The sequence below is a fragment of the Equus przewalskii genome, chromosome 4 (genome assembly GCF_037783145.1).
Source record: "Equus przewalskii isolate Varuska chromosome 4, EquPr2, whole genome shotgun sequence".
NCBI classification, from domain to species: domain Eukaryota; kingdom Metazoa; phylum Chordata; class Mammalia; order Perissodactyla; family Equidae; genus Equus; species Equus przewalskii.
Window position 1 is genome coordinate 70,657,299 of NC_091834.1, and position 26,007 is coordinate 70,683,305.

The 26,007-nt window shown below is 36.0% G+C and overlaps 1 protein-coding gene and 1 long non-coding RNA gene across 7 annotated transcripts in view; one reads left to right on the forward strand and one right to left on the reverse strand.

The window, feature by feature from the left end:
- The window catches only part of LOC139083056 (uncharacterized), a 113,534-nt gene that overhangs the window by 25,349 nt on the left and 62,178 nt on the right, over window positions 1–26,007 (forward strand). The window contains exon 1 of one of the 2 annotated variants that reach the window (XR_011539556.1): window positions 24,585–24,827. The exons of the other annotated variant lie outside the window; for it this stretch is intronic. This is a non-coding gene — a long non-coding RNA (uncharacterized lncRNA). Of the gene's footprint in view, window positions 1–24,584; window positions 24,828–26,007 lie in introns of those variants that run through there. 2 annotated transcript variants of the gene reach the window in all.
- TMEM168 (transmembrane protein 168) lies at window positions 210–25,220 on the reverse strand. 5 transcript variants are annotated; one of them, XM_008542406.2, is made up of 5 exons: window positions 24,961–25,220; window positions 19,182–20,438; window positions 6,406–6,548; window positions 4,204–4,478; window positions 210–2,204 (listed from the first exon to the last, which is right to left on the reverse strand). In XM_008542406.2, exons 2-5 carry the CDS (start codon window positions 20,307–20,309, stop codon window positions 1,657–1,659), a joined length of 2,094 nt encoding a protein of 697 aa, XP_008540628.2. In that variant the 5' UTR covers window positions 20,310–20,438; window positions 24,961–25,220; the 3' UTR covers window positions 210–1,656. The 5 variants fall into 5 exon arrangements, with proteins under 5 accessions (XP_008540628.2, XP_008540626.2, XP_070473716.1 ...); XM_008542404.2 differs by lacking the exon at window positions 24,961–25,220 and adding an exon at window positions 24,587–24,826; XM_070617615.1 differs by lacking the exon at window positions 24,961–25,220 and adding an exon at window positions 24,228–24,587.

A 26,007-nucleotide genomic window follows, 5' to 3' on the forward strand; every position in this document is an offset into this window, starting at 1 on the left:
GCTTTTCTGCTATACTATTTCTAAATAGTAATGAAACACTATACAATTTCATTTGGATGATCTTGATATAAATATGTAACCAAATATTGGAAATTTTCAAATCAACCTGCTACCAACCGTAAACTCTAATACATGGGAATTTTCTTGTGACTATCACTTTTAATATACTAAAGTATTCAATAAGTGTTATTTGCACATTATGTGAGAAATGAATTTTTAACAAAATTTTATTCAAAGCATTAGGAAAATCATATTCAAAACACAGAAATAATCAGACTATAACAACGCTGCATAGATAGTGGTATACAAGTTCCCTGACGCTAAGTGACTTCTTCCTAACTAAAACTTCAATTTTCAAGTCACCAGGTAGAAAATGGTAGAGGCATTACGTCCTCTCTGAGGCCGGAAAAATGGCTTCAATGTGAGAAGTCACACCATTTAAACAACAAAGATTAGATTATCCCTCAATTTAAATCTATTCCCTCTTGTTATTTCTCACAGATGAAAATTTAGAATGTAAGGATTATTGGAAGGGAATAGGAGGTAAACTACCTCTTAGGAGATACACTGATCAGTGCCTGCTTTAATCAGACGAGACACTGAATTAAGTTTTAAAAATTACACCCACACCATAATGCTTAACTAAAATTGCCAACATGAATACTTTTTCACATAACACGTTACATGGATACAAGAACCAGTTTCCAATCCTCTGACCTTCAATAGAAAAAAATGTTGCCACTAAAAGGGATTTGAAAAATAATTTTCAAGCAGACAATTAATTCTACAGAGATCAAAATCATTTCTGAATACTGAAAATAGCCTAAATCAATTGAGAAAGTGCTAAAGTTCTTTTATAAGATTACTTTTTGAAAGGGCAGATAATATACTTGGAAGGACTTTTTAGCTGAAAACATTGTTCATTAAGAAAACATTAAGTTACCCTGAGAAAGACTCTTAAAATTGCCAGTGCTTTCAGAGACTCCCAACAATGCATGAAGAAGTAATTTGTAGGCACTAGCCTCTTATAGTTACCTACATGAAGAATGTTTTGATCTAAACAGTGATTTGGGCTTCTCTCCTATACTGGTAACAGGTCACAACCAAGACATTTGAATGTGATGGACTAAAAGGAAATTTTGCATTCATTTCAAGCAGACTTCTTCCTTTTTTTAAGAAAGAGTTTGTAATTCTTCAAATGGTCTTGGACTCAAACCTACTGTTCACAAAAAATAATCTCCTGTAAGCAAACTGGTAGTCTTCTTGTAATAGTAAACAAATTGTCTGGTCTACATTCTCTAATCTATGCCTAGAAAATAAGGCATTAGTAATTCTTCATTGGCCACTGCAGAGCATAGACAAATGTTTTCTTCCTAATCAGAGGCATATGCAAACATTCCTCAAAGTGCATTGTTATTTTTAACATCTCTTATGCATTTACAGAGTCAGAATTTATGACTCCCTACATACTTTTAGTATAAAATAATGCTCATTCCCAACACCTTACATATACCATAATTACTTGAAAAAAGACAAAGTGAGAGCAGCTACAGAAGTAGCAAGATAACTTTTCACAAATAAAAATATACAAAAAATGGCAAGTTAGTGATAACTAGTAGTATGAACTCTCAATAATATTCCACTTTGGGTTCCAAATTAAGATTTGACAAGTTTGAAGCCTTGTCCTGTGTCCAGCACAGTAGGAAGAAACCAACTCATTTTTAATCTTTTCAAGCACCTAAAACAAGTTTTGCAGATCCAAAAAAGGTTCAGACCACACAACCAATTTGCCAAATGCACTAGTGGATATGTAATACGAGGAAAGTGTAACATCCAGTGCTTGGCCACGTCGCTTCCCGTTGGCAAGTGCAGAGTGTAATCACTCCACCGTTTTGACACACCATATACTGCTTTGACGGTGCGTCCCTTTTCAGTCCAGCAGATGTTATTAGTGGAGTTGCAGTTATATTCTACCCAGTCTTTCGTAAAGTCCCCCAGCTGAGGTGGGTCAGCTTCTTCGATGTCTACTGTCTTTGTCATTTCTGCTCCTTGTACTGCAATATACTGGTCACTGATTTTTCTCACTTCTTTCACCCAAGGGGTTGAATTCTCACTATCTAATACAATAATAAGTCGGGAACAGAAGGAACCATTCTTTTCTCTCCACCACTCTAGAAGTGTGTCAAGGCGTAGTATGTCTCCACCTGTGAACAAAAGAAAATTCAGTAGACTATAATTCCTGAAGCCTCTCATTAAGAATACTCTTTGACTTAGGTGTACTTTCTTTAATTCTTGGAATTAAATTGTAAGCGAAAAAACAGATAAAGCCTTCCTTTCAAACAAAGATTTTTTAAAAACAGACTTAATTAAGAACATATGCATAACCACCAAAACTATGCCTTTCTTTCCCATTTGATTTATAGTTTGTTATTATAACCATTGTAGTAAGTTTTCAATAATCAATCCCTGCTTTTAGGTCTGAAATTCTATTTCTAAAAAGACTTCTGAATTGACTAAAACTTTTTCTCTTGTGCTCCGAAGTACACAGAATGCTAAACTTTACCAGGAATTAAAGGAGCTATAAGGTTAAAAAGTTGTTTTCTACACTGAATTATTAGAAAGTTACAGGTCAAGTAAATGATTTTATAAGCTATATTCAAGTAGTTTTAATGTTGACTACCTTCTTCTATATTCCAATATTTTGAAAATGGGTGAACTATACTAATAAAAAACACCTACTTAACCAGAACATGCCACTTCTCTACATTCACGGTTTTTGCCTTTACTGGCAACATGGTAATGGGGAAAAAATACACTTTAGGAGTCAGGCAGATCTGGGCTTAAATCATGGTTCCATCACTTATCAGTAGTATGACCAAGAGATATTATGTAACCACTTTCAGCTCTCATGTCATCTTTGGAAAAATAAAGATGATAGAAGTGACAGTAGTGTTCTCAAAGGATTTCAAGTGAAGGTTAAATCTAATAATGTGTATAAAGTACCCAGCATAGTAGCTGTGCTTCAAATGTGCCCAATAAGTATTAGTCTGCCTTTACTCTTTCTGGACAGCTATTGAGTTGCTCAATATTTATTTGCAAAAACAAAAAATTAGAAAAATATTTTTCTTTATGATAAAATCCTGTTACAAATCGGGCATGAAATTAGTAAGACCACGATGGCTTAAAATCATTTCCAACTTAACCTTGAGTTTGTTTCCTTCCTTCTGAAGTTCTTGTATTGGCAGCTCTGCCTCTGTCCTTCTACAATAGTTCTGTTTATATTTTTCTTTGATCTGAATATCTATTTCTATTTACATTTTATGATTTTTATTATTTGTAAGTATTCCTGGTGAAACACATCTAAAATTTTTTATGGAAAAAAAGTAGAGTACAATTAAGCCTAAAAGAAGTATTTCTAATGTAAAAGTAAGAAAATTATCCTTTTTTTCATGATTCATTCAATGATTTCATCCATTTATCAGTTACTTAAGGATCCCCTACTGTGTGCCAGGCTCTGTTCTAGGCACTAAGCAAATAACTCATAAAACAAAGCCCTTGACTTACAGGGTGTATATTCTAGTTGGGAAGACCTACACACAAACTTACATGTAATGGAGCTACATCTCATTTCTCCCTGACAGAGAGATTTAATATTACCCCCTCATTTTACAGATGGGAGAAGTGAAGCTAAGAGAAGTTAAGTAACTTGCCTAAAATAACACGGTTGGGGCAAATCAGGACCAGAACCAAAGTCTCCTGACTTAAGTGCTACTCCCACCATATCACACTGCCTGCTATTTAAAATTTTGATGAGCTTTCTAACATAAGTAAAACCGTACATGTGCAGGACTACTGAAATCACTACTAGAGGTACTAGTCAAAAATTTAACCAGCTTCTGAAAAATGTAACTATATTTAATAATTTGGAAAATACTTCAAAGGGAAAGTGATTATAAGTCTCAGATCAAACAGATTTTTTTCTTCCAATCAATATAAGACATCATTCTCAAAACCTGTAGAGATTACTAAAATTATCCTAAACAGGTATACTAGAGAAAAGAAAAACAAAACAGTCATATGTATACTTTGTAAACTATGAAGTGTAAAATTGAGAATTCTGGAAATTTAATATTTCCATGTGAAGGACCGACTTCCACAAACAGTGTATCTTCACAACAGTGAAACTGCCAGAGCTGAATTTACCTGCAAGAGCCCACTCTCCTGTACCATGCGTGTGCCCACTGTAATACAAAACATATGTATCGTGTCTAGGTCCGTCCACAGTCCGAAGTTCAAGGAAAGCTTTCAGTTTGGAATGTAGAGTATCAAAAGACAGTCCACTTGTGGAGTAGTCACATCCATAGGTCTCAATCATATGATATGCAAAAAATCTTTGGATAGCATTGAGCATGCCCGTAGACCTCAAATTTAACTCTTGTACATGTTCTGGCGGAAGAAGTGTCGGCTGACCATCAGGACTGAAGAAGGAGAAAAAGATATTATTTTGATGTTAATAAGTATTCATTCTATGTCATATTTTTATCCTTTATAATTAATTATCTAAGAATCAAATAGTTGCTGCTAACTAAATGGCAGGATTTTTTAAAAATCATCTTTTCTAAAATTCCTACAGTGCTAAGAACTGAACTTGGAAAATCAAAGCCTAGTTTGTAAAAATTATATTTCTTATCAATAGAACAATAACCAAACTGAAAGCTGGGACAATGTCTCCAAATGTAAACAGTACTACTTTTCACTCTTTATGCATATCTTCTTACCAAATGACAGATACTGGACAAGACTTTCTAAAAGCAAGATTACACTAATTTTATCACAACAGTGCTTCAAGAACACTGGGGTGGGGACTATAAGGAAAGAACCTTTTTTTCTTGAGAAATAAAATCTTAACAAAACATGAAAGCATTTTTTTAAATTACATATTTACTCTGTACTGAAAAAGACAGTCTTTATAAAGTTGTGTTCAAGTTTTACTAAACTAATGTACACAAATTATAGAAGCAATTACCTACTAGTAAATGGCATTTTAAAAGAGTTACTAAAATTTAGGTCCATTGCCTTATGCTGCTGAACACTAACTGAAGACTTAGATCTGATCCTGGAATTAAGTAAAATGGTACTCTAGTAAAGATGGTAAACAAAGTCTTACAACTAGCAGAATCAAAATACTATCAATATTGAGGGAGAAAAAAAATCTTCACTCCTATCCAGAAAAAAAATTTCTATCAGGAATTTTGAAAACCTTACATTTTGCTTCATATATTATCAATGCTATTCTGATAACATTCTAGTTTTCATCAAAAGAATAAAACATTTTGTTCCATATTTGTAACATTTAACAATCACAAAAAAAGAATAAGCAATGCATAAATAAAAATTATAATGAAATAAAAATCTGTACAAATTACTATTTCTACATATTCTTTCTGCAGAGTTACCACATCTTACTATATAGGACCCTCTAAATCTGTTTCTTTTACTTCTCATGCAAATCTTCAAATTTTATCAAGCCTTTAACATGGAGGAAAATATTTACTACAAATAGTCTATTTGGGGTTTATATGCCATATATCTGAAATCAGATAAAAACTTTTTGATTTCAAGTCATTGTTTCCCTCTGCCAAGGAAAGTATGAAGAATACTTGGTCATCAGAATTCATTAATGGCAAAGAACAATGTATTTTCTATTTCAAAGGTACTTAACCATAAAAGAAACATTAAAATGTGGCAATATTCACAGTTCAAACAGATCTGCCATACATTCAGGGCCAAAAATTATGTTGGAATAAAACTGCAATCCAACAAGTATATATATAATATTCATTGCCAATCTTTTGAATTCCTGGTATTTGTATGACATTTTCCAGTGGGCAGTATTTTTACATTCATATTCTCATTAGCTTCTCATAACATTCCTCTGAGATAGGCAGAATAGGTATCGTCATTTGCATTTTATATAAAGACACTGAGGTTCAGAGAAGTTATGATTTGCCTAAGGTAACAGAGATCTAGAAATTCAGGACTCTCAGGTCCAGAGTACATTCTATTGTATTTCCCCATGTTGTTTCAGGGCACATTTTCTTAAACAAGAGACCCCTTTCTAAAGAAAGGACAGGACTTTTCCTTAGTAAATTCATTCATATTTTCTTATTTCTAGCTAAAATATAAGCTGATCACATTTATCAAAAACATATTTAAATTGAACCCTGAAGACTACATTATTACTCAGTAAATGTTTTTAAATACTTGGGATAAATGAAAAAAATGCAACAGAGTATTTTATAGTTTTGAAAAAGTGAACTACCAGATTTTCTGTTTATATTCACACAAATATTGGGAAAATGTTCGAGTCAAGTAGTTATTACTAATTTTATTAGATTACTATACCTGCAAAAGTTGGTGGGAATCACAATAGCATATCCAACAGATGTTCCTCCTAAACAATTACCCAATTCATGGAAGAGCCCATGAGCCATAGATTCCAATGGCAAAACAATGAGAAACATGCTCAAGAAGATTCCATTTGTTGGCTAAAAGAAATTTAATACAGCATGTTTACATATTGTGTATGACTGCACTTACGTGTGTGCATATGTACATACATTTTCATACAAGCATATTTATTCACATTTTTTACCTCTATTTGCAAAAAGGATAAAAAGAAAAATTACCTAAAAACAATTATAAGCTGAAGCAGACAAGTATATATGGATGAGCAACAAATCCTAAACTTATGTCTAAGCTTCTTAGACGTCATGGCAAAACAAATACTGCACATCATATTTTTTTTAATTTGTCAAATAACATCTCACCCAAACTACAGAAACAAGGCAAAAACATAACCACTCTTGACATGACAGAGAAACAAATCCTTTCCTATTAAAACCACATGCCCTAAATCATTTTTCAAATAACACACTCATTTACTTTATCAGAAAAGGTACTTTAGAAAGGGCCCTTCTTTTTTCCTGTGAAAAGTCTGGAAATTAAAAGAATAAAATCTTAAAGAAAATTTAAGATCCTAAAGCTATCAAAATGAATTCCACTCTTATATTTAATTAAACTTATAATACAGCTTTCCTTTGAAAAGCTCAAGACTCTCTATAGACTAAATGCAAAATTGTAAAAAAAGAAAAAAGACATTTAAGCATCCTAAAAGCAGAACAGAAAAAGGGACGAAAGAGAAATATTAAAAGAAGTAGGCAGGCTGGCCCTGTGGCCAAGTGGCTAAGTTTGCGTGCTCTGCTTCCGTGGCCCAGGGTTTTGCCAGTTGGAATCCTGGGTGCGGACTTAGCACCACTCATCAAGCCATGCTGAGGCAGCTTCCCTCATAGCACAACCAGAAGCACCTACAACTAGAATATACAACTATGTACTGGGGGGCTTTGGAGAGAAGAGGAAGGGGGAAAGAAAAAAGAAGTAGGTAAGATTAGGTAGTAATTGCGATAAAAAGACAAAAAATTAAAGGACGCATTTAAGTGAAAAGAAAATGGAAAGATGACAGTCACTCAATCCTGATCTGTATCTTTACACTACTTGTAAAGATACTATTCTATATTATTTCTGTGTTGCCACGGCACATACTACACAGCCACGTGCCTATGTGCATGAATGCACATTTTTCTAACACTAAGAGGTTCATTGGATTAGAATTTTAATAAAAAATAGCAAGTTGACTCCCATAATGAAAAAATGGACATAATGCCCTATTTTTGGTACATTCTGTTATCAATTACATAAATAATATAGTACATGCTCGATTTAGAAACATTAGAAAGTACAAATAAGTAAAAAAGATAGGGGATCAAAATTATTCCAAGTACCATCATCCACACATAGTTACTAATTTTTTGAAATATTTCCAGATTTAATGGAATATATTCATATATACTTGTTTTTTTACCAAAGTGGGATCAAATCTAATGTTCTGTAAATGTTTTAATATATTGTAAGGCTATTAATATAATTCTAAGTCATTTGTAAAGACCAAATGGCATCCCATCCTAAGCATGAAATATTAACTATCTGATTCTGTTATGGCTATTTAGACTCCTTTTAATTATCTATCATAAACAAAACCAGTATAAGTATTGAGTTCTCTGATTATTAATTGTGTTAAATACCTTTGATTATTTGGGTTTCATCTTTGGTGAAGTGTTAAATATTCTGCCTGCCTTTCCATGGGGCTGCCTTGTTAATAGTGATCTACAGCTTTGTTTTTCTCCCAATATATTTTAGATAAAAGTCTTTTGTTGATTGTACTGCAAGTACCTTTCCTCCTCAGTGACTCCCTTAATGCTGTTTTTTGCTTAACATAAGTTCTTAACTGTAGTCACCTTGTGTCTTATTAAGGAAATCTTCCTCCCCCAAGGTCAAGAAGATATTTGACACCATCCTCTAAAGGCTTTATTGGTTTGCACTTTACACTTAGGTCTATAATCCAAATGATATTGACATTTGCTTATAATAATGGTCCAATTTCATTTTTTCTATATGAACACCCAATTGTCCAATTACCAATTACTGAAAGTTTCAAACATTCCACATTTCTCTACAGTGCCATCTTTGTCATAAATCAAGTATTCTGGGATCCATTTTTGTCTATCCTTTCAAATATTTCCTTTGGCCTGTATTTCCTCCTTTTTTTTCTGGGACTCCAATAAAACACAGATAAGGTCGTCTCACTGGATCCTCTTTGTGTCTTACCCTTTTCTCCTGTATAGTATTTTCCCTTTTTCTTCTGTGCTCCTTCTTGCGTAGCTTCTTCTGAACCATATCTTTCAGTTCACTAATGTTTGCTTCAGCTTTGTCTAACCTGTTAAGCTTGCACGCTATTTCAGCTATTTTTATTTTATTTTTGAAAACTTCTTTTTGGTTCTTTTTCTAATCTGCCTTGTCACTTTTTTATAGTTTCCAACTTCCTACCATTATGTACTATCTTTGCTTTTATTTTTTTCGACTTAATAAGTATGATGGTTTTCTTTCTGTTTGATAATTCCAATATCTCAAGACTTTTTGGACTGCCTCCTATCTGTTGGTTCTGCCTCTTCCTCTTGATGTGGTGTGTGTGTGCGTGTGCATGTATCTGGTTATATTTATGAACTGGACACTATGTAAAAAAACACATGACTAATTTCAGGCCTAAGATGATACTTTCTCTAACAGGATTTTTGTTTGTTTCTTCCAGGGAATTGGGGCATTACTAGTCTACATATCATAATACAGGTTTGACCACTTAATCGAGGTTGGGTCAGGATGCAAGTTCATGAGATGACTTTCATATACATGGCTCCATCCTTTTCCTTCAATGTGTCATCTTAAAATGGGAGGTAATTTACTGGTGACCCCACTTCTGAAGCTCTGGACTTTGATTTCTGCTTCTCTTTCAGCACTAAAAGTGTAGCTCAGCTTTGAAAACTGTTTCCTCTATATTAACAAATGTCCACAGGGCATAGTGTTGAGTCTTCCTATCCCAGAGGTATGGTATGTTTTTCAATTTATTCAAGTCTCCTTTTACAAACTTCAGTGGAGTTTTATAGTATTTCTTTATAAAAATTCCAGAATTTTCTTTTAAATTTTATTTCTAGACATTTTATGTTTCCGTTGTTCTGTGAACGGAATAATTTTTATACATAGAATAATTTCCACTATGTTTTCTAACTGATTAGTAATTTCCAGGATATTGATTTTTTTAATGCTTACATACTATTTGCCACCTAAATGGTATTAAAAAATATAATTCCACTATAAACACTTTTAATTTCTTCTTATACAACTTAAGTTATATAAGTCCAAGAGAAGTTACACAGTTTTTATACTGGTTGGGCTAATGATAACTGTACCAGTGAGCAAAATCAACCTTTTCTCGACCTTTAAACATAGTTTACAATTTTAAAGATGCAGCATAATTCTCGCAATTATTCCTACAGCATTTTCAATTGGTCTTTTGGTTAACTCTCAGGTTTGCTGGATAATCATCTTATCTATCAATACTGATAATTTCATTACTTTCTTTGCAACTTATATACCTTCCATTGAATATGTTGGTCCTTTATAATAGATAATGCTTTAATCAATTAAACCCCTATTCACACAAAAGGATTACTTTCAAATTATGTCAACCATTCATATAGAAGAATTACTAAAAGAATTATTAAATAACATGACCAATATATGACAACTTTATTATTTCTACCTTTAATTTTACATAACTAGCACTTTTCTGATAAAGATAGCAATATAAGAATAAAAATAATTCACTATGTTATAATTTATAGCAAGGGTCACAAACTCAAATGCCTTCAAGGGTCAGAAAAGCAAATCTGTGAAGCAGCTGTGGAAGTAATAAGTAGTGGTAAGGATTCTAAAGGAAGGTGCATTATCGCTACCTGAAGGCATACATTTAAAAAAATGTTCTGGCTGAATAAAACTGGTCTACTCAACAGTCTTACAGGCATGTTTATTTATTTACTTTGCTATACAGACATAATTACAGGATTTTAAAAAATAGAACTACAATGAAATCGCATCCTCTTTAAAAAAGAAAAATCCCTGCATGTTAATCCTAAAATTAGGACAGATAGTTTTTAGAAGAATGAGAAGTTCAGGTGACTAAATAACCTTTCTGTACCAAGAGTTACTAGGAAATTTTATAACATAGAGGGGGGAAAATATATATATATATATATGTATATATAAAAGAAAATTCATAAATAAACATTAAGGAATTTGATATTCTACTTGGAATGGGGAACCAAATTTTGATATGTAAAGGATAAGACTAGAATGTTGTACCATCAAAAAAGTTCACTTTTCATTTTGTTTAGTCAAACTATTTTTCTTTAGTTAAGACTGCTTACTAATTTGCCATCTACCAATTTTTCCTATTTCCTACAGAAAAGAAAATGAAAATTTCCATTCCTGAAAGCAGGCCTAGAAATATTTATTTTAAAGTTGGCCCTATTTATTTAATGTGGCCTTTAAGTATTCATATGTATAGAATACCAATGGTTATTACTGACTACTTCTGAATTAAATAATCTTATAAAGCTACTACAACTAAGGTTTTCATTGTGCAATTAAAAGTTTCTACTATTAGAAAAAAATTAAACAGTTTATAATTTATCAGTGAACTACATAAATGATAAACTTCAATTGCCAATCAATTTGTAGATGGCAAGACAGAAGCTCAATTAAATTTAAAATTTCAATTAAAAAGTTAATTGATGGTGATGTTATTCAATACCCTCATGTCAGTTGTACAACACTGATGATACTTAATACAATAGGACTAAATAGCAGATATTCAGAGGTTTACTGATAATTCACAGACAACAGGTGATCTGTTATTACTTGCTTTTTATAATCTTAGTAAAAAACTGATAATTTTATGTTGCCATTGATTTTTAAAAAGCAAGTTTATCTGGAAAAAATCATTAAATACTTCCTTCAGGTTATTTTGAGTAAGCAAGCTTAGAAAAACAATATTAAATATATTATCAAGATAACACACAAATAAAAGTGAAGTTCCACAGTACAAAAAATTTTCAATCTTAACTGATGAGACGGCAAATATGTCAAGGGGAGTCAAAATAAATTTAGGATGTTTTATCCACTTGCCACTTTCAGAAAGCTTCAATTTCAATGGCATGCAAACCTTTAGTCTATAGCTTCAAGCTAAAAGCCATTTGTCACTTTGGAGTGTTCTTTCCATTTTAAACAACTCCCTGTAACAAATAAGATCAACTTGATCAAAACCAGTAAGTGTAGGCACTTTTCTTCCTTTGCTTCTCCAATCTTCCTAAGCTCACTATCAAACTTTAAGACATGCTTCAAACTTCAAAGCAGATATAAACTGAACATAATAACAGACCAATAAACAACTATAAGTAATATCCTTGGCATAGTTACTAGATGTTAGTTCTCTATTCAGCTGGGCTTTCAAGTCATGGACAAAATATCCTAAAATTTCTCAGGTAATAGGAACAAAAATCTCTTTATGCAACACCAGATACCAGTGTCAGAATTTCATTAAAAAAAAAAACTTGCATTTACATGAGATATAATTATTGTTTGTTTAGAAGTATTTTTGTATAAGTCACCTCAAGTAAGCCCGATTTGGGAAATATTATACATAGAAGTCTAAAGAAAAGGAAGCCCAACAAAGAAACAGAATATATAAATGTATGTTACAGAGCAACATATAAATGGACCTCCATATAAGTGGAGGTATTGTGCTCTTCAATGTGAGAAACGCATACTTAAGAAACAACAGGCAACTTCCAAAACTTTGCTTAGTTCAGGAAACTTAAGACCATTGGGAAAGATACAGTTTTTTGGGTTTCTTTTTGCAGGGAAAGGTTTGCCCTGAGCTAACATCTGTTACCAATCTTCCCTTTTTTCCCCTCCCCAAAGCCCCAGTACATAGTTGTATATTCTAGTTGCAAGTCCTTCTAGTCCTTCTGTGAGTCACCACCACAGCTGGCAATCAACAGACTGGCAGTGTGGTTCCGTGACCAGGAAATGAACCTGGGCTGCCAAAGAGGTGAGACTGCTGAACTTTAACCACTAGGCTGTCGGGTGTGGCTCAGGAAACCTATAGTTTTAAAGTCAGGGGATTTCTTTGTCTACTAGAGGCAATAGGGTATAGTGGAAAGGACTCAAGCTTTGGAGGTAGACTTTGGTTCACCCCTCACTCAGCCACTTACCATCTGCATATAGAAAACAGTTAATACATGGTAAGTCTTGCCATTATTATTAAAATGGAAAAAATTATCTCCAGTCATTAAAATTTTTAAAAGCTAGAAAATCAGTTGGGGGAAAAAAGAAATATGTTCTTACTTCATGAATAAAACAATATTCAGACCATTGTTATTGGTGTTTTAGGAAAAAGAGCCATCTACTCCTGTTTCACAGTGTTCTGGCAGAAGTGATAAAACATCAAATTAAAAGTATACCTTCAAGCTAAAAAGAGGTAGTGTCCCCCCTCTCATCTACACTAAAATAGCTCAAAACTTTAGGAACAGAAATGAAAACAAAAAATTATGAAACATGCATTTTTAGTTTTGGCAGCAGATTTGACAACTCCCTGCTCCCCATGCCAAGTGAAGCAATATGGCTGATCCTGCCATCTTGCTGGAAACGAAACTGCTGCATCTGTGGATTCCAACCCTTCACTGGATGCAAGGCTCATCTTGTTACATCTGTCATACCTGGTGATTGCCACTGCTTCCCCTATGGAGAAATCAACTGTGATTGTGGTTTTTCTGGTTTGGGGCAAAAGAGTTTCTACAAAAAGTTGTATCAAACACCCACGGAATCTGCAAATGACCATGGCTGGTAATGAAAGGAATAACAAATCTCATGACAGATTTCAGAGAATCTCTAAACATAAGAGTGAGCCATGGGCTGTGCTTCCTTGGGTATCTGGACACTTTCCTCCCTTTTCATCCTTATGTGAATTATCAATTACCATAATTTCAGAAAAGCCTATAGTTGAGCAATAAAACTAGCACCAAATGCTATGGTACTGTGTAAGTCTTATTGACTTATTTAAGGAAACAAGTATAAAAGAGAAAAGCAAATAACACATTTAATAAACATAATACAAACTGCAGGAGATAACAGCTGTAATATTGCATTTTAAAGTTGGAATGAGATTATGAACAAAGCACAACACAAGTGAATGGTAAAATTCCAGCTTTTTCTTTTCTTTTTTTTTTTTGAGGAAGATTAGTTCTGAGCTAACATCTGCTGCCAATCCTCCTCTTTTTCCTGAGGAAGACTGGCCCTGAGCTAACATCCGTGCCCATCTTCCTCCACTTTACATGTGGGATGCCTGCCACAGCATGGCTTGCCAAACAGTGCCATGTCTGCACCCAGGATCCAAACCAGCAACCCCCAGGCCGCTGAAGCGGAACGTGTGCAATTAACTGCTGCACCACCAGGCTGGCCCCAAATTCCAACTTTTTACTGTAAATGAATCGGAATGATACTACTGACTCATTCTAAAATGTTATTAAACTCAGTAAAACTAATGAAAAACAAGAAACAAAGCTATCCATGTGGGGTCAGCCAAAGATTCTACTCAGATGAGGTCAAAGATTTCCTAGATATGATATTAAAAGATGATTCATAAGGGCCAGCCCAGTGGCATAGTGGTTAAGTGTGTGTACTCCACTTCGGTGGCCCGGGATTCACAGGTTCAGATCACAGGCGTGGACCTACACACGTCTCATCAGCTATGCTGTGGCGGTGTCCCATATACAAAGTAGAGGAAGACTGTCATGGATGTTAGCTCAGGAACCATCTTCCTCAAGCAAAAAGAGCAAGATTGGCAACAGATGTCAGCTCAGGGCTAATCTTCCTCACCAAAGGGGAAAAAAAATGGGAAGACGATTCATAAAAGAAAAAACTGGATTATAGCAAGATTAAGAACTTCTGCTCTTCAAAAAACACAATAAAAGAATGGAAAGACAAGCCACACAGTGGGAGAAAATATTTGCAAGTCATATATCTGATAAAGGACTTATATCTAGACTATATGAAGAACTCAGTAACAAGAAAATAACCAACCAATTTTAAAAATTGCCAAGAGATCTGAATAGGTACTTCACCAAAGAAGACATACAGGTGACAAGTAAGCACATGAAAAGATACTTAACACCGTTAGTCACTAGGGAAACAGAAAATAAAACCACAATGAGTTACCACTACACACCTATCTGAATGGTTAAAAAAAAAAATAGACAATACCAAGCACTGGTGGGTATGTGAAACAACTGGGACTCCCATACGCTGCTGGGGAGAATGCAAAATGACACAGCCAATTTGGAAAACAGTTTGGTAGTTTCTTATAAAGTTAAACATATGACTCATATGTTTATCATATGACCCGGTAACTCCGCATCAAGTAAAATAAAAATCTTATGTTAACACAAAACCCTGTCTTACGAATGTTTACAGCAGCTTTATTTATAATTACCAAAAACTAAATAATTTCAACGTCCTTCAATTGAGTAATGGATAAACAAACTGTGAGACATCCATACAATGGAATACTGCTCAGCAATACAAAGGAATAAACTACTGATATACACAACATAGATGAATCTCATATGAATTATGCTAAGTGAAAGAAGCCAGACTCAAACAGGTATATATGGTATAATTTCACATATACGACATTCTGGAAAAGGAAAGTGTTTAGGGACAGAAAAAAAAATCAGTGGTTGCCAAGTACTGGGGGTTGGGAGAGGGACTGACTACAAAGGAACAGGAGGGAACTCTGGGGGGTGATGGAACTGCTCTATATGTTGATTGTGGTAGTGGTGGGCACGCAACTATACGTGTTTTTCAAAGTGCAGACTTGTACACTAAAAAGGGTGGATATTACCATACGCAAATTTTTCCTTAACAAAAAAAATTTTGTTATTAAGCTAAGTAAAACTAACAAAACTCAAAACTACTGACATGAAAAAAAAGCTTAATGTAAGAAAATATGGCTAAGCCCATTTTGGGGAATTAAGTTCTAAACTACAATTATGTTCCATGAGGCATATTAATCTCATGTTTTTGTTTGGTTAGTTTTACTTTTCTAATAGTAAAATGAGAGTACATTTGACTCCCTAAAAATATACTTTAAAAAATAAATAAACGTACTATAAAATATTTTAATTACAAATGCCCACTATGTCATTAACTCAGTGACATCCATTATCCTACATTCCTATCTGCTCCCTTCAGTCTCTCAAAATCTTTCCAACAGTTTTAGCCTATCCATCATGTCAGAATATTCTTCAACTCTACATTGCATCAACTTGCTTCAAATTCTCTTTAAATTTTACTTCTCAATAAGATCTATCAGTTTTTTCCTTGATGATTCTCTTAGTCTTATCCTTAGCACAGCAATTTTCCCCTATCACTTAGTCTAGGTCCTTATCTCTTACTCCTAGGTAGCTTTCTTGATTTCAGTGTCTCTCTACTTTAACTGATCCTATCTATGGCAGACAAGCAGATCTACTCAAAAGGCTTCTTTAAGGAAGTTTATAGCAGTACAGGCCTACCTCAAGAAACAAGAAAAATCTCAATCTAACACTATACCGAAGAGAACAAGAAAAAGAACAAAGCCCAGAGTAGAAGAAAAGATATAATAAAAATAAGAGGAGAAATAAATGAAATAGAAACTAAAAAAACAATAGAAAGGACCAATGAAACTAAAACCTGGTTCTTTGAAAAGATAAACAAAATTGACAAACCTTAGTCAGACTAAGAAAAAAGGAGAGAAGACTCAAATAAATAAAATTAGAAATGAAAGAGGAGAAATCACAATGGATACCACAGAAATACAAAGGATTATAAGAGTATACTATGAAAAGCTATATGCCAACAAATTGGATAACCTAGAAGAAATGGAAAAAATTTTTAGACTCATACAACCTCCCCAAACTGAATCAAGAAGAAACAGAGATTCTGAATAGACCAATCACAAGTAAAGAGATTGAAACAGTAGTCAGAAACTTCCCCCAAAACAAAAGTCCAGGACCAGGTGGCTTTTCTGGTGAATTCTACCAAACATTCAAAGAAGACTTAATACCTATCCTTTTCAAACTCTCCCCCAAAATTGAAGAGGATGGGATGCTTCTTAAATCATTTTACAAGGCCAACATTACCCTGATATTAAAACCAGACAAAGACAACACAAAAAAGAAAAATTACAGGCCAATATTGATGAACACAGATGTGAAAATTCTCAACAAAATATTAGCAAATTGAATACAACAATACATTAAAAGAATCATACAGCATGATCAAGTGGGATCTATTCCAGGGATGCAGGGATGGTTCAACATCTGCAAATCAATTAAGAAAATGAAGAATAAAAATCATATGATCATCTCAATAGATACAGAGAAAGCATTTGACAAGATCCAACATTCATTTATGATAAAAACACTCAATAAAATGGGTCTGGAAGGAAAGTATCTCAAAATAATAAAGGCCATCTGTGACAAACCCACAGCCAACATCATACTCAATGGTGAAAAACCAAAAGACGCTATTCCTCTGTAAGAACGGAAACAAGAAAAGGATGCCCACTTCCTGCCACTCTTATTCGACACACTATTGGAAGTTTTAGCCAGAGCAATTAGGCAAGAAAAACAAATAAAAGGCATCCATATTGGAAAGGAAGAAGTAAAACTGTCACTCTTTGTGGATGACATGATTATATATATAGAAAACCCTAAATCCACCAAAGAACTACTAAAAATAATTAATGAACACAGTAAAGTTGCAGGGTACAAAATTAACATACAAAAATCAGTTGCATTTCTATACACTAACAACAAACTAGCAGAAAGAGAAATCAGGAATACAACCCCATTTACAATGACAACAAAAAGAATAAAATACCTAGGAATAAATTTAACTAAGGAGGTGAAAGACCTATACACTGAAAACTACAAGATGTTTCTATTATTATAAGAAAGAAACGGAAGACATAAAGAAATGGAAAGAGATTCCATGCTCATGGACTGGACGAATAAAAACAGTTAAAATGTCCATATTACCTAAAGCAATCTACAGATTCAATGCAATCCCCAATCAGAATCCCAATGACATTCTTCACAGAAACAGAACAAACAATCCTAAAATTTATATAGAATAACAAAAGACCCTGAATAGCCAAAGCAATCTTGAGAAAAACGAACAAAGCTGGAGGTACCAAACTCTCTGAATTCAAATATACTACAAAGCTGTGGTAATCAAAACAGCATGGTACTAGCACAAAATCAGTAACACAGATCAACGGAACAGAATTGAGAGTCCAGAAATATTCACACATCTATGGACAACCAATCTTTGACAAAGGAGACAAGAACATACAATGGAAAAAGGAAAGTCTCTTCAATAAATGGTGCTGGGAAAACTGGACAGCCACATGCAAAAGAAGTAGGCCATTATCTTATACCATGCACAAAAATTAACTCAAAATGAATTAAAGACTTGAAGGTAAGACCTGAAACCATAAAACTCCTAGAAGAAAACATAGGCAGTACACTCTTGCACATCAGTCTAAGCAGTATCTTTTCAAATACCATGTCTACTCAGGCAAGGGAAACAAAAGAAAAAATAAACAAATGGGACTGCATCAGACTAAAAAGCTTCTGCAAGGCAAAGGAAACCATCAGCAAAACAAAAAGACAATCTACCAACAAGGAGAAAACATTTGCATATCTGACAAGGTGTTAATTTCCAAAATATATAAAGAACTCATACAACTCAACAACAAAAAAACAAACAACCATTAGGTCTTTGCCATAAGTACTCAACTATGCTGCTTATCATAATAATAAAAAGGTCAATATATGAAGAAGGTATAACAATTAAAGATGTATATACATCTAGGAACAGAGCCCCAAAACACACAAGGCAAGAAAAATGACAGAATTGAAAGGAGAAACACATAATTTAGCAACTATAATGGAGATTTTTAATATCCTTCTCTCAGTATTGATAAAATTAGACAGAAAATCAGCAAGGATATAGATACATGAACACCACCGTCAACCAACTTGACCTAGGTGATTTTGTTTTTTAGTGAGGAAGATCGGCCATGAGCTAACATCTGCTGCTAATCTTCCTCTTTTTCTTTTCTCCCCAAAGCCCCGGGGGGGGGGGGGGGGGGGGGGAGGGAAATGTGCTGTAGTGAGAAGGAAGACCAGTGGACTAGATAGGAGTTAGGTAACCTGGTTCTGGCTAGTACCAGTGACTCTGGATACATCTTCTCTGGCTTTCGGTTTCCTCACGTGTAAAATGAACCGGTTAAAGCACAAACTCTAAGCACCCTTCAAATGTTAATATTCTAAGGATCTTCAATCTGTGAGTGTTTTATTAACGCATAAACAATCAGATGGTAGGAGGCATGTCACATGCTGAGTATTCCTAACATTTTGGTACTGCTTTGCCAGAGATCAAACTACATTATCCAGTCAATATTCATTCATTACTTCAATTCCATGAATAAAACTAAATAAGCACCAAAAAAGAATCTCCTTCTGAAATCCAGAACTTGACCTTTCAATTCTAATAATTCAACTCTTGAAGCAAGCATTTAATCACACATCATAGGCGCTGACATAATAAACAAACTATAAGCTTACCTGCCAGGATACTGCTCCCAAAATTGCTGTTGCAAGAAGACTAAAAAAAACTAACTGTTCTGAAATTAAGCAAAAATGACGCATTCCTTTGGATGCCATGATTCTATCAAGGCTATTGTTATCTACCCTGTGTGTAAAATATACTTTATGGCAGTCGTTTAATTTGGTATGGAATCCCCAAAGAGTTAAAAGAAAAATAATATGGCAAATCATCCAGAAAATTCCAAAAATGGAAAAGCCTGGTATTACAAAATACCAGAGATGAGTATCTCTAAGTTTAAATGCTGAAAGAATAAAAAATGTAAGCTCTATCATTCCAGTGAAAACAACTGAAAATCTTCTGCAAATTCTTCCACGGTACAAAAAGGGTTTCCACCTTTCAGTCACTGAAAGTCCACTAAAATAAATGTCAAGGAAAGGATCAGTTATCAGGCAAATAAAAAAACATGCAAAAGCAACTGGATTTTTTGGAGTTTCCAATGAGGAGAAAAATAACAAGACTGCAAAAATAACTAAGTTTAGAATAGCTAGGAAAGACTTCATTCTCAAGTCAATAATCAGCATGGCCAAAGCTACAACAAGTAAAATGACACTCAGAGACTTCTCCACCAACATAGTTGTGCTGGCAATGGCAAATCCAACAAGTTCCAGAAATTCAACTGTGGTTAATAAAGTGGGTCGATGACAGACGTAACCAGAAATTCTCTCCACCAAAGCGCATAATATCCTTAACACTATGGAAGTTAGAAGCAAATATTTGGTTGATTCCTCTTTCACATCACTTTTAAAGGAGGAATTATCAAGAAAACATAGGAGGCCAAGCAAGAATCCAAACCAAAGATTGGAGAGACTTAAGCTTGCCGCTTCCATTGAAAAATAATAATAGAGTATGCTGGCAATTCCAAGAACAAAAAGACCAAGAATAAAAATTACCAAAATTAAGGAATTTGCTGTTTTTTCCCATCTTACATAAAGACCTAAGCATATAGCAACCAGTAAATTGAACCTGGCTAAATAGCCAAGATAACGCACTGAAGAATGCATGTTCACTTCTCTGTTTACTTCTTCCAGTCTCGTCATTGCTAAGTAGAGACAATGACTAAAGCAATAACGCAGTGATTTACACATGTACTCTGGCAATTTGGGCTTTCTTCCCACTTGACAAAAATTAACCACTTGTGTTTCATCCAGCAAATCCAATGTATCTGTAACTTCTATTTCAACATTTTGTCTGGTGGAATTTTTGTTTATAGCGATCTAAAAAGAAGAAAAAATATTTCAGTGTTAATTTAATTTACCTTTCACATGTATCTTTTTTATACAAAATAATGATTAAGTGAGAAATAAAGTTTCTTCTGAAACCCAGTTTAAAACCCAATTTGCATGTATCTTAAATGTAATTGTCTCTAGCTTAAAAACTCTGAAGTTTATCCAAACAAAAATGGCACTCCCTTCTACACGTCACACGCTGGGATTGCATGGCTAAATCACCATTAATGAAACTGTTTTTCCAGAGATGGTGAGGAATTCACCTAATCCAGTCTTCTTCCAGTATTTGGTTTTTCAACAACATGCAAATGTGAGATATTCAATTTAGCTTAGATTGTGGCAGATGGGTTTGGCACAATAGAAAGCTACTCAGCTTTTAAACGGAACAAGGGACTTCACCATCAGCTCTAATTTGAAGGCACTAGTATACAATAATTAAGACCATTACTATCTGCCTAAAATCCTCTACATCTTTTTACAAGGCAACTCTATAATGCTATAAAATCTTAGTCTTTGTTTAACTAACAATCTTAACAGAAGTTTAACTGTATTAAAGTTACTCAGTCCCTAAAGTTGATCCATAATTCTTCCTGTACTTTTACCTCTAGTAAATTACTGTGATTACAAACCTACTTTCTAAATCTAAATATTATCTCTGTAGCAAACCAATTCCTGAACTTTCTAGCTAAAATTGAAAAGGTGTAATGTTGACCAACAGTTATTTTAAAGTATATTAGAAACATTACAGTTCTATTTTAAACAAGTTTCTACAAGGATTATTTGTTAGAGGAACCAGATAATTATTTCAACCTTAAGTGACCCCACAATTTGCACTTAAAACATGACAGCGGTCAAAAAATGACTTAACTATCTACTACATAAGTCTTCAAATTTTCTAGTCTACTGTTTCAGAAGAACCGATCCATTGCAATGGCTCATGGTCACACTGATATCCATGGAGAATTCAACTAGATTAAAATTCAAAAGGTAACTAGTTTGTGATCAGTATTTACACTTTCTTAATAGCAGGACACTAAAAGAAAAATCTAACAGAAACATGATTTGACCTGGAATTAACCTTTAATTATCCACTTTGCTGGAGAAGAATGTCACTGAATCAACCTTAGGGTCTCTGGGAGGTTCAAAGTATTATTATTATTAATTCTACTTCTATATGTTCAACAAGTGTATTTTTTAGAGCTAAATCTATCTATCTAACTAGGTATTCTAACTGATTTTCCTCAATTACATTTTCATTTAATCATTTCTTACTTAAAATACCACTCAACACTAAAACTAATGTTTTCCTTTGATATATTTTGCTTTTATCTTTTTACTTAAGTATGAGAAACTGATAAAATCTAGAGTACATTGAATTTTTTTAACATGACTGCTTTGTGTTATGAAACCATTCAACAAAGATGTTAGAATTTATATCCTCTACAGGTTGATGGTACAGTCTGGGTTCAGATTATGGAGCACTGCTGGCAAAAAGTCACACACTAGGCTAAATGGTTGCCACTCTAAATTCACGAGACATCCATCTGTGTTTCTCTGGTCAACATTCTCTCCCAGCCTCTGTAACTATCCAGACCTCTCTTCCCTATCCTCAAATCTCTGATGCTCACTTCCCACTGCATTCTCACCAGATGACTCTGCCTTCAACAGAGATGTGAGAAGGGAGCTTACTTCAGTTTCCAACACCACAAACCCACCTCTATCTACATCTCCTGACACAAGGAAAGAAGGGTGTTCCCTCCCTACCTAAGGCTGAATCTTTCAGCCATACTGTGTATCTCTTCCTTCTGCCTCTTCCAGAACTTGACAGTCTCTCCCCTCTCTTCAAACTCTCACTCCACTAGCACTTAAACATTTGTAAATCACTTTTTAAAAACAATACAAAAAATTTCCCATAGAAATAAACAAAACAAAAACAATCCTCACTCATCCCCATTTCCTCCTCCAAGTTCAATCTTTTACCCTCTTTAACAGCTAATATTTGGTTGCTTCACTTCTCACACCACAAAACAGTGGTTCCCACCACACAACAAGCTGCTCTGCAAAGTTCTGAAATGACCTCTAAGTTCCTACATCCGATGGGAACTTTTCACTCGTTACCCTGCACATTCTTCAAACAACCTTTGACACTATTAACTCCTCTCATCTTCTGAAACCTGCCCTTCCTTTAGCTTTCAAACATCAGTCTCCAGATTTTCCTCTTAACTCATTGTTCTCTCCTTCTCAGTCTCCTTGCAGGCTCTTCATTCCCAACTCATCCTTTAGATGTTCAGTCTCAAGTCTAGGCTTTACTCTCAGTACACACTTTCTATGAGGGATCTCATCTATTTCCACGTCTTATAATTATCTCTCTCCTTAAGTACACATATATATTAATCTACCTGACAGAAATAAAAGCACTAACTCTGTACTGCACTGTTAATAGAGGTAAAAATCTGGAAACAAAGTAAATGTAAATATGTAAATAACTTAATAAAGTACAGTACATCCATTTCACAGAATACATGCAGCCACTCTCTTATGGGCCAAAACCAACACGGCAAATAATTATTTTTAAATGGGTAATTTCAAAGTCTTTCCCCATTCTGACCTTCAAAAGAAAACGTGAATCAGAGAATAAAACAACAAAGCACTACAATCCTTTACAATTGTCTGCCATCACTAATCATTCAATGGGAAATTAATTTAGAGGCAGATAAAAATGGAGTAAAAAAAATTTTTTTTTACTACTTTCCATTTCCAAGGTTACTATCCCAATTTTGGCCACCATTGTCTCATGTTTGAACATCTCCCCGTATCCACTCTTGCCCTTCTCCAAGAAGTATCCCCTATAAAATCAAAATTTGTCATGTCACTCTGCTATGTAAAACCCTCCAATGGCTTCCCATAACCCTTAGGAATAAAGTCTAAACTCCTTAAAATGCCTTATAAGGCCCTCCATATTGGACGTGAATAACTCCCCTGCCTCATCTCTTACCACTCTCCCTCTTAAACTCTGTATTTCAGCCATACTCACCTTTCAATTCTGAACTGCACAAATGCTATTCCCTCTCCAGGTGCACTCCTTTCCCTCCTCCTGGCCTCACTCAAGTTCTCACATGTGGCTTAATCCTACTCTTCAGGTCTCAGCTTAAACCATTTTCTCAGGGAAATCACCCCTGATCCATTTATATGATCCCCCTACTTCCTGTACAATAGCAAAATATTCATCAACACTTGTTTAACGTCTGCATCCTCCACTAGATCACAAGGTCTCTGAAGGATTGTCTTCAATACTGTACGCCCAGAGCCTAGCAGAAAGTAGATACTCAACAAACACTTGTTGAAGAAATAAAGTCTAATACAGAAGTAACTATATTTAATAAGAATGGCAACCAGTTATTGGACACTTTTTAAGACACAAAAAGAACAACCTGTCTCCTATCCCACAGGTAAGAAGTAATAGAGCTAAGGGAGATTCCATGAATATTTGGTTTCCTTATCGGCCTTACTCTAGCCTTCACTTAATTCATCCAAATTCCTCCAAACCAGTAAGTTCTCTTCCATGTCTGACCTCTAGGGAATGGCTCACTAAGGAATCCAAGACACACTGTATTATTTGCATCACCTTTGGACTCAGAAACTATTTCTGTCCCATCTAGGGAAGTGTCAAAAGCTGAAAGAGCCGTATTGAGCAGCCAGGGTCGGGGAACTCCAGCGTTTGGGTTCTGTGAATTCATGATAACTCTTTGGGCCCATCTTATACAAGGAGAAAGGTACCTCGAACACTAAATCTCTCAGCAATAGGGCAGCAATAGTAATTCTTCTTCCATTCGGCCTCCTTCTAGCAAGATGCGGGAGGCGTGAGAAGGATGCTGGCTGTTCTCGACCATCCCTCTATCTTGGGAGAAGGCGACCACCACTGGGAGCCCAGCTGAGTGGGGAACCGCTGGGGGACCCGGAGAGGCGCCTCCGCCTTCCATCCTCCACCCCCCACTGTCAACTTGTCTCGGGCAGTATCCCTACTCCCGCCCCGGGAGGCCAGCTGGGCGGAGCCTGGGGCCAGCACCACGCAGAGCCCTGGGCGGTGTCTGTGCTCGGGTCTCGCCGCCCCGCCGTCCACCCTCTGGTCCCCCTACCTGACTCGGCCGTCACCACCAAAGCTCTCTCAACCCTCGGAGTCGGCTCTGGGAACAACACAGTAAAAGGAAGGCCTTTGGGGCTGAGCCTGCTACTCGGAGCGAGGAGGTGGCACGCCAGGGGGCTCGAGCCCTCGAGGGCCCGAGGCCGGCCCCACTAGCACAGACCAGTCTCGTTGCAAACTTTCTCCGTTACCAGCCCGGCCGCGGCCGCCATGTTCTCGCCGCCGAATCCGCGACGGTACGGAACGCCGCCGGGGTCAAACCGCGCGTAGCGCTTGCTCCCCGAGGCCCGGCCCCTCTCCCCGCCCAAAGCCGCCGCGCGGCGGGGGCCCCAGGTGCGCCCGGCGCTGCGCGGCCCCCGACAGCCCCACCTGAGGCGCAGGCTGAGTCCCGAGACCTGGAGTCAGCGGCGGAGGATAGGGAGCGGGCCGACCGTGACCTCTAGTATCTAGGCCGCCGCCTCAAGCTCGACCGAAACTGGGGCAGGACGGGCGGGACGATCACACGTGGGCTGTAAAAACTGCAGGAGGCGTTGCTGCTCTTTACTATCTATGGCATAATACAGGGCTGTGAGTCCCCTGACCAGCTAAAGACCAAGCTCCTTCGGCTCGCCCCCTTTTCTAATTCAGACTCCGTTTAATACACCGCCCCGGTCTTGACTCCACCGAGAACACGAGGCTCCCCCAGCCCTGGCCTGTCCATGTCGCTCTTCACCCCGTGCGTTGCACGGTCGCCAGGCTCGTCTCCCGGGGGTCCTTGAACTCCAGGGCTGATGCTCTGCGCTCTGAGCGCTCTGGATGAACTTAAGGGATACTGCTCGGAGGCAGCGTTTTCACAACAGCTCTGCAGTCAGATAGTCTTGGGGTTTGACTCCTGGTTCCTCCCTTTCTTATGTGCCACCTCGGTTTCTCCATTTATGAAATGGTAACCTTTGCAAGGTGGTTGTGAATATTAAGTGAAACAGTAATTTTTTTCTGGCATGAGGGAGGCCCTGAAAATGTATAAATTCCCTTTCCATCTCTAAGAAGTCTTCCTGTCGGCCTGCCTTTTGTCCCCACCATCTGCTACTGCTTGTAGTTTAGGTCAGTTAATCTCTGTGAACCCGTTTCGTCATACCGAAATGAATGCTAATATACCTACTTTACAGAGCTCGTTGTGGAGGTTAAATGTAATGTATGTAAAAAATACCTTAAAACCTTTCAATGGTTTATCCCCTTTAGGATAAAGCTCAAAATCCTTAAACAGGTACAGACAATTTGTGTAATCTGGACCTTTTACCTCCAGTTTGACCTCCCACCACACTCCCCCCAACTCTGCACCCCAGCCTGGTTTCATTTCCTCAAATGCAGGGACACGTCTGGTTTTGCTCACCATTAAATCAGCCAAGCATAGTGCCTCATATATAGTTGGCACTTAAA

What these genes read in the sequence shown, in the direction of transcription:
- TMEM168 (XM_008542406.2), bottom strand. Translation starts at nt 20,309, where the DNA reads ATGTGTAAATCACTGCGTTATTGCTTTAGTCATTGTCTCTACTTAGCA. An exon ending in TGGGAGCAGTATCCTGGCAG is followed by an intron (nt 6,549 to 19,181) that starts GTAAGCTTATAG and finishes AATTTCTTTTAG; the next exon opens with CCAACAAATGGAATCTTCTT. An exon ending in ATTCCCACCAACTTTTGCAG is followed by an intron (nt 4,479 to 6,405) that starts GTATAGTAATCT and finishes CTCCTTCTTCAG; the next exon opens with TCCTGATGGTCAGCCGACAC.